Consider the following 9,600-nt stretch of genomic DNA (forward strand, 5'->3'; position numbering starts at 1 on the left):
GAACTCTCCTTTCCAGCACCCTGGCATAGACTTTCCCAGGGAGGCTGAGGAGTGTGATCCCCCTGTAGCTGGAACACACCCTCCGGTCCTCCTTCTTAAAGATGGGGACCACCACCCCGGTCTGCCAGTCCACAGGTACTGCCCCTGATCTCCACGCAACATTGCAGAGGCGTGTCAACCAGGACAGCCCTACAACGTCCAGAGCCTTCAGGAACTCGGGGCGGACCTCATCAACACCAGGGGCTCTGCCACCAAGGAGTTGTTTAACTGCCTCAGTGATCTCGCCCCCGGAAATTGGCGGGTCATTCCCCTCATCCCCAGACTCTGCTTCCTCCTCGGAAGACGTGTCAGTGGGATTAAGGAGGTCCTCGAAGTATTCCTTCCACCGCCTGACAATTTTCTCAGTCAACGTCAGCAGCGCTCCGCCAGCACTATACACAGTGCAGGTAGAGCACCGCTTTCCGCTCCTGAGACGCGTGACGATTTGCCAGAATCTCTTCGAGGCAGTCCGAAAGTCTTTTTCCATGGCCTCTCCGAACTCCTCCCACACCCGAGTTTTTGCTTCAGCCACTGCCTGAGCCGCATTCCGCTTGGTCTGTTGATACCTGTCGGCTGCCTCCGGAGTCCCACAGGCTAACCAAGCCCGATAGGACCCCTTCTTCAGCCTGGTGGCTCCCTTCACCTCTGGTGTCCACCATTTGGTTCGGGGATTACCACCACGGCAGGCACCAACCACCTTGCGGCCGCAGCTAAATGCAACAGCTTCGGCAATGGAGACACTGAACATGGTCCATTCGGACTCAATGTCCCCAGTCTCCCTCGGAATGCTGTTGAAGCTCTGCCGGAGGTGTGTGTTGAAGATATCGCGGACTGGGGCTTCTGCTAGACATTCCCAGCACACCCTCACTACGCGTTTAGGTGCACCAGGTCTGTCCAGCGTCCTCCCCCGCCACCTGATCCAACTCACCACCAGGTGGTGATCAGTTGACAGCTCAGCCCCTCTCTTTACCCGAGTGTCCAGAACATATGGTTGCATATTTCAAATATTTTTTAATCTTCTTTATCTTCATCTTCTTTATCTTGTAATATTTTTCATTATCAATTCAATTATTTTTCCTTGCCATTGCCCTTGGTCTGGAGCTCCATTCAAGATCTTGGATCATTGGGTGAGGATGATCATGAAAAACGTGGTTGATCTACCCAAAACTAAAGGAGGTGATTCGAGAATGACTTTATGTAAGCCACCGCTCCTCCATTTCGAAAGGAGCCAGTTGAGCTGGTTTGAGCATAAGAATGCCTCATTGACACCTGGTAGGTGGTGTGTTTCAGGCATGTCCTACTTAGGGTTACCCTAACCCAGGGCTTACTGGAGATAAATGATCTGTCAGCTGGCTTGGAAGTGACTTGATGTGGAAGTTGGAAGAGTTGGCCGGGGTAAGGGACTTCTATATTTAGACTGCTGCCCCCTGTGACCCAAACTTGGATACGTGGCAGAAATGGATGGATAAAAAATACTTAATTATGGTACACATGTCCTTCTAGAATTTACCAAATGTTTAAATGCCTTCTATTTAAGGATTTTAAATAGAAGGCTGTATAAACTATATAATGATGGTAAGTATTTATAGCAACAATATGAGCTCAGAAAGTAGAGCAGGTGATCCAATCGCTATAAGGCATTTCCCAGCCTCTCACAATCCGCACAAGACCTCCAACTGGTCAGTGCATTTGGCGGTGTGTAAGAGTGATTCGTTATCGATTGTAGGTATAGAATAAAATAAATGAAGTGTTGTGTGAAAAGGCAAATTTCGCTTATTGCTTTAAGGAGTCAATATGATTAGTAAAGCAATTATAATCTCCCAGTTTGTTAACATTTTGAAATTCCAACCCATTACGAATGTCTATAATTATCTTCTCTTCCCCTTTCCCTTTCTCTTATTCAGGTGCCATTTTAGTTGCCCAGCCTCTTGATTATGAGACCTGCAGAGATTACTTCCTGACAGTAGAGGCTCGTGATGGTGGCACGCCCTCTTTGAGTGCCATTACTACTGTGAACATAGACCTAACAGATGTAAATGACAATCCACCCATGTTTAGCCGCAGTGTCTACACTGCAGTGGTGTCAGAGGATGCCACTGTTGGCGAGCCTATTGTTCAGGTACGTTTAAAGAATTAGTCAGGTTTTCGCTGCATGTATGTCTGAAGTAGTCGACTAGTCACTAATTGCAACTAGACTAATTTAATAGTTGACACGTCGTTTGAAGTTTTGTAAGATCCTGAAAGACACAGGAATAAGTAGTAGGATTGAAGAGTGTAATAACGCACTGAAACGGAAGATGGCAGCAATGCATGTACAAGGATGCAGGCTGCCAATGAACGCTAAAGAAGAAGAAGCAGTCTCTGGCATCGTAGCTGTGTCCAAATTTAGGGGCTGCATCCATCGGAGGCTGCATTTGTAGGCCGATTACATTACAGCAGGGGTAGGCAACCTTTCTGATAACGAGTGCCACCTAAAATTTCCTCAAAAGTCAATGTGCCATATGATTGCATTAGCAATAAATTTAATAACGCTCTATATCAACAGTTACTATAAAGTTGTTCTATATAGTGTGTATTATATTTGTTCACATATGTTGGCAGCTATCAGCGAATAGTTATCAGCTATTTTGAAACAAAAAAAGGACACTTTTTATCCATAACAAGAACTCCATAACAGCAAATGAACTGTACAACAGAAAATCCAAATGCTATTTATGGTCTTCTCACAACTATGATAAGAAAAATAAACTTGGCCAATATGGCATGTTTGTTAATACAAGGATACACGTTAATGTGATATCAGGTCTCCCACTCAGAGACACAGGTCTCAGAGTATAGGCGCAAGTATAACTTGTCAGGTAGTGATGTCCAGCAGGTGAAAATGCAAGCTCCATGAACACGCACAGCTATGTTATTTGTCTCTCAGAAGCAGTTCATAACTTGCCTTCAACTCATTCATGTCACCTAAAAGTTAAACCTGTTTCTCCATCACAGCTCTGATGATTCAGTAAGGACATCTCCTGGTTTCATCTTCATGTTTCCCTCTCACCAGATAACCAAACCGATATCATGACCAGCAGCTTTACAGCTGTGGCTCCAGCAAACATCAGCTGATACTAGAAAGTAATATTAAATAAATTCTAACAACAGCTGATCAAGCTTAAACGTGCTGCCGTTGTTTAGCGCGGCATCTGCTGGTTTCCTCTTTCTGGCGCAAGTGAGCAATAAACAAACAAGAGAGCCGATCAGCTGATCATTGATCAGTTTCATGATTGAAGTAGAAACGGGAGAGGGAGGGGTGAGAATGAGAGAAGAAGAGGCAGCTGCAGCGTAAAGACGCCGAATAACTCCAGCTTTGTGTCTTTTTCATTGTAGCTGAAGTACGAGACAAACTGCATTCCTTTTCACCTCAATACGAAATATTTTCTCTGAATACGAGACGATTCCGTTTTTTAGGGGATGGTTGGCAACTCTAATAATTAACCTTATGAAGAAAATAAAGTTCACTATAACATCATAGCACCCACCCAGCCTGTAAAGAAACGCCGTCATGCTAGCTAGCACCCAGTACGAAAAAGTCAGCATAATGAAAATAAACTAAACCTAAACTTGGTTTATATCTGACCCAGATAGACTGCAGTTCATAACTTCTTACCTGAAGTTCAGTTCACCTGACACTCAGACGGCGTCCGCCTCGGGCCGCCTTGTACTTTCCCTCATCCACCTGCTGGCCTCCACCACTTGCTAATGTTACAGAATCTGTGAAAGCTCCGCGATAGCCACCACACGAAGTAACAAATAACGACCCTATCTAAATCCCAGTAACGATTAACGCATTCCTGATTTTGGCATAATAACTAGTTACCGTGCTCTTTACCACAATAAAAACGTACTTACTGTAACACGTACTTAATATTCATGCTAGCATGCTCTTCTTCTTGTGCTGAGACTACCGTCTTTGTACTCCCAGACATACTGTTTAAAAGAGAAGTTGTCAAATCAAGTATTTATTTGAATTTTAGGGGGAAATTCTGCTCTACTATCGGGAGTTCAGGTTTAGTCAGCCATCTCGCTCTAATGCCGACTGGAAGCCACAAAGCAGCTGTTCAAACGTCATCAGCCAGAAAACTGCCCTTTTGAGACGTTCCCACTCTGAATAGTGAGAGATGAGCTTGTTTAGTGGATTTTAATGCACTTCTGTAACATCCATACTCATTACCTGTTTGATTTTTTCTGTATTTATCTAATGATTTTGACATTTTGACATTCTGTGAAAGGACGCTGTTTTTCACAGTATAGAATATCGTATAGTATATACTGTATATACACATATACAGTATATACATGGCTTTTGGAAGCCACTACTAGTATGAAAAGAGGAGTTTTTGCTAATTTAAGGTGGCTTTTCATTTGCACCTTGTGATACACTGCAAATCTGCTTCCCTTTGGCCAGGGTGCTCTGTTCATTCTCACATTTACATATGATTTTGCTTCATCAGCATCCTTAATGGTGCCAAACAAAGGATCTGCAGCTGTTTTCGCTTGTCTGTTTATGAATCTGATCAGATCTGTACACTTTACTCTCCTTCTACTTGTTTCTTGAATGTCAAAGGCAGAACTGCACATTTCTCTCATTTTATATGGCAGCTTCGACACAATAACTCTGAGATTAGTGGAGTTCTCAATCTTTTGTAGGTGACTGATGTCTTGTTACAACCACTGAGAAACAGGGAATAGCTACGGTTTAATGTGTGGCTAGTTGAATGCTTGGTTCATGTTGGCAGTTGCACTTCTCATTTCTTTACTATAATGATTAAACAGCAAACTTCTGGCCTCACTGTAGGCTTCCTGAGGATTTATGTGCTGGCAACTTCTTACCAAATCTCTGGGTTTAACTCCAATAAACTGTTCAAGGTAATGCAAACTGTCACTGCCCTGGACACCTTGATAGGAGTCACTGAGGTGGCTTGAAGCTGGAGGGTACCACTCCTGACTCCAGCGAACAGTTGATGTCAACTGTAAGAGGGCACAGAGCAGGTAGACATGCTCTGACCAATGTTGTCTGCATGGGGTCCAGGGTGCATGTGGAGGATGTGGACTGAAAGACCCACTTGGTGACCTGGGAACAATTCACAGACGAAAAAGAGGAGAAGTAGCATGGAGTTAGATGTGCTACAGGGAATGCCGTCCTGAAATTGATGTGCAGGTGCCAGAAGCTATTGATGAATGGAGTTAATTTTTCTTGGAAAAAGTCCAAAAACTTATTGCAGAGGTCAGTGGCACCTGAAAAGAGAGGTGGATTAATGGGGTGAAGTAGTTGGTTGATGGTGGAGAACACCAATCTGGGATGATTTTGCTGTTGGTGAGTGAGGGAAGAGTAATAATGAGTCTTGGCCTGAGAGAGCTGCTTAATAGGACCTCACATGGTCTTTATATGCCTCAAGGTGGACAGTGAGATCAGACCTTTTGTAGAGCCTCTCAAGTCGGTGGCCAGTGGTCTTTAGGTCAGAGATGCGAGGTGAACCACGAGGCAGGGAAGGTAAAAGAGGCGGCCCGAGTTTTATGGGGGACAAGACAGTTGAGGCTGCTAGATATGGCCGCATTATAATGGTTAACAAGTGTGTCAACCATGTTGATGGGTGGGTCTGAAGCCAAGTGGTTTGCGATCAGATTGTTCAGGGCCAATGTACTGACAGCCTTAAACTTCCTGTATGGTATGCAATGGTACATTAAGTGCGCAGCCTAGGTACAGGAACAATAACAGAAAATTACACACCAAGATAGTCAGAAACAGCAAGGTTCAAGCACTTCAGATTGGAAGTGGTAGTGTCGGAGGTGATAACTAGATCCAGCGTGTGACAACAACAACAACAACAATAGCAACAAACTTTATTTATATAGCACATTTAAAAACCAGTGGTGTACGAAAGTGCTTAACAAGAGGGTAAGATGAAGTAACAGGGAAGGATGAAAGCTATGGCAAAGTACCAAACATGCTAGCAGGTTAAATGGCATTAAAAACACAGAAGCAAAAGAAATGCATATAAAAGCATAAAAGGACAATATGTGTAAAGGATAAAACAGTCAAAAATGTAAAAAATGATTAAAATAGTTAAGAATAGACCGAAGATAGAAATAAGCATTAAACTAACTAACAAACAAGCATTAAATGGTAGAAAAGGCGAGGCTAAATAAGTGGGTTTTTAACCACAATTTGAAGGATTGAATGGAATCAGACTCGTGGATAACAATGGGGATGTTATTCCATAGAACGGGTGCAGCCAAGGCAAACGCTCGGTCACCTCTATAGTCTTCAGCCGGGATCTTGGCTGTACCAAAAGTGACTGAGAAGATGATCTTACTTGGCGCTATATTGTTAATAACTTGTAAGGTGAGCAGCAGGATTTTGAATTGAATGCGATACTTAACGGGAAGCCAATGCAAGTCGGCAAGGACAGGGGTGATAGAGACACGCCGCCCACTACCAGTAAGGAGACGAGCGGCCGCATTCTGAACAATTCGCAGTCTATGGAGAAGAGTAGAGTTAAGACCAAAGTAAAGGGAGTTGCAATAATCCAACCTAAATTTCACAAAGGCGTGGATAAGCTTTTCCAGGTCTCTATGCGGGACATAATGTCTGGCCTTGCTAATAAGACGCAATTGATGGAAGCAAGTTTTGACAACAGAAGACACTTGTTTGTTGAGATTAAAAGAGCTATCCAAACCCCCCCCCCAGGTCACTAAGAGTGTCGGTGAGGAAACTATCAAAGGAACCAGAGGCACCACAGAGTTGGCCACGAGGAATACTACTGTCAAACACGATGACTTCAGTTTTCCTGTCATTTAGGATGAGAGAGTTACCTGCGAGCCAATTTTTGACCTCGCGCATGCACTTACGAAAACCGTGCAAAGACATAAAAAGTCCCACCTAACTCAGAGGTAACTGATGATCCTTTTAATATACTATGTGAAAGAGAGAGTCCAGAAGTCACAGAAGTGTCATGACCTACTGGAGTCGACATACAGTAAATGTTTAAGTCACCAATTAGGAGTGAGGCTGGAGACAAAGAGCAAAGAGAGGTGAAAATCTCAGACAACTATGACATGACCACAGTACAAACTTTATGGGGGCGGTAGATGAAGATAACCTGGAGCTGTGTTGGCACAGCCAGGGTGACAATAAAACACTCATAATAGGTAACACGCTGGATCTAGTTTTCTCCACCAACACTGCCACTTCCAATCTGAAATGCCTGAACCTTGCTTTTTCTGACTATCTTTCAGTCCACATCCTCCACATGCACCTTGGACCCTTCAAAGGAAGTCCAACCTGCTGTCAGTAACGGTATGGTGGATTAGCATTGTTTTATTGTTGAGCATTCAACGGCATGAAAGATGCACTGTTTGTAGCTGATGATGAGACAGATGTGGAGGAAATGGTGCTGTCGATGCAAGCAACTTGTCTTAAGCTGCTCAACTAGTGGTAGTGGTAGTGTCATTTTTGTTGACTGGAACACCTGCCAGACAGTACAGAGAGAGCGACATTGTGCCAGTGCCTGTTAGACAGTGCAGAGGAATGTTCTGGACAGACAGCCTGTATTAAACCTTTTAACAATTTTTTAAAACTTCATTTGGCCTCTATCCTGGTTGTCAACCTGACGCTTTAAACCCTATCAGGTCTAGTATTATATTGCCTCTGGTGGAACAGTTGACATCCTTTTGAAAGGCTGATAATGTTCTGTTCATGCAGACAGATGTAAATTCAGAAGTAATATAACAGTGGAATACTGGGCTAGCAGGCATTGTACAATTGATTATTGAATGTGCAACAAATTAACACGAGAAGTAATATGACTGCATTCCAGCAGCTATGAATCCCATATTTGGGCCATAGAAATGCTACTTCATAGAACCATGCCCAATATTGCACCACTTATCTTCTTGTCACTCAAATAAAATATCTAACCCCCTAAAATGTTTCGAAGCCAGACCAGGCTATTGTTGCATTTTGGTCTGTGAGTCCAGTCACCTTTCCATGGAAAGGTCATAATCAGTGTTCTAATCTTATAATCTTTTTTCACCCGGTGAAATTTTTGGACACCCTAGTGACAAGGAAGTTGAATAGTCCAGCCTAGAATTTATAAACCAGAAACATCCTCTGACACATGTTTCTGATTTTGGCATTATGGTGCTCATGAAAGAAGTCAGTCTTAATTATTATTATTATTATTATTATTATTATTATTATTATTATTATTATTGTTATTATTATCATTTAAAGGACACTTTATTGGTCAAAACGACTACAGGCTTCCTCAAGCAGTACAAGATGCCATGGTAATGCCATTTACTGTAAGTATCTGGTTAGGCACTCTTTCTGAGAATTCTAGATGCCAAATATGATAATTTCAGTTTTGTCCTAATTTCAGTGTCCAGAGTTAAACATCATTAAGACCTTTATGGCCTTAGAGCATCCTTGTAGTTTTTTTTTTGTGCCATCTGGGATTTATAGATGAATTTATAAAGATAACTGGGTATAATTGAATAGCAACTTACATGTATGTGGTGTTTTCTGATAGTATTAAATAAGGTAATAAGAAAACTATCGATCCTTGCACAGAACCCTGTTGAACACCATGATTAACTGTTTGTCTGAGAAATACTCATTAAATTTACCAACTGAATCTATCAGAAATGATTAAAACAAGTACTATGTATTTCTTTTATTGCTGAAGGTATATTGTAGTCTTTAGCAAAATGTTATGATTAACTGCAGTGAATACTACACTGAGGGCTAGCAGGACAAACACAAAGATGAGTCCACTGTCAGAAGCCATGCAAGGATACGTTGAGGACAAGTTTAAATCAGGACTAAAACAAAAATAAACTGTTCCTCTGTAATCATCATATAGCTGATACACAATTCTTTCAAGAGTTTAAGTTACAAAAGCCTCATCTTTTCCATATTGTCTTACACTTTAAACATTAGCAACTTTCAGATCCATTACAGCACATCAAAAATTGAAAAGGGTAGAAATATCTATGTGAAAAGCTCTGGTCGCAGACTTATTCTTCAGTGTATTATAGAAACCTCACTACAGACAGCACTGCAATTGTTACCCAACCAAATATGTACTCAGTGTGTGTTTGTGTATGTGTGTGTGTATTTACAGCTGAAAGCAGATGATGTGGACAGTCAGCTGAATGGAGCCGTCTTCTACTCCATTGTCAGTGGAGACAGACACAACCAGTTCCTCATTGACCCACTCAGTGGAGTCATCAAGGTCAACAAGCAACTGGACCGTGAGACTGTGAGGACACACTTCTACATAGAAAAACATCCACTTATCCTCTGTGCAGTTTGGTTTGGTGAAATTACTGGAGACAGGCCAATTGCTTCATTCATATATATATATAAAAAAAAAACACCCAGCACGCCCCTGCGGGCGGTTTATCCTTCAAGCTCGGGTCCTCTACCAGAATCCTGGGAGCTTGAGTGTCCTGCGCAGTATCTTAGCTGTTCCCAAGACTGCGCTCTTCTGGACAGAGATCTCCGATGTT

General features: G+C 42.5%; 1 protein-coding gene across 1 annotated transcript in view; it reads left to right on the plus strand.

Annotated features, from left to right (window-relative positions):
* LOC102197077 (protocadherin Fat 3-like) overlaps window positions 1-9,600 on the plus strand; it is a 206,721-nt gene that overhangs the window by 149,117 nt on the left and 48,004 nt on the right. The window contains exons 16-17 of the mRNA XM_013914977.1: window positions 1,944-2,158; window positions 9,213-9,350. Of these exons, the coding sequence (XP_013770431.1) occupies window positions 1,944-2,158; window positions 9,213-9,350 (353 nt within the window). The remainder of the gene's footprint in view (window positions 1-1,943; window positions 2,159-9,212; window positions 9,351-9,600) is intronic.

Source organism: Pundamilia nyererei, unplaced genomic scaffold (assembly GCF_000239375.1).
Source record: "Pundamilia nyererei isolate P.nyererei 1_Seehausen unplaced genomic scaffold, PunNye1.0 scaffold00243, whole genome shotgun sequence".
Lineage (NCBI taxonomy): Eukaryota > Metazoa > Chordata > Actinopteri > Cichliformes > Cichlidae > Pundamilia > Pundamilia nyererei.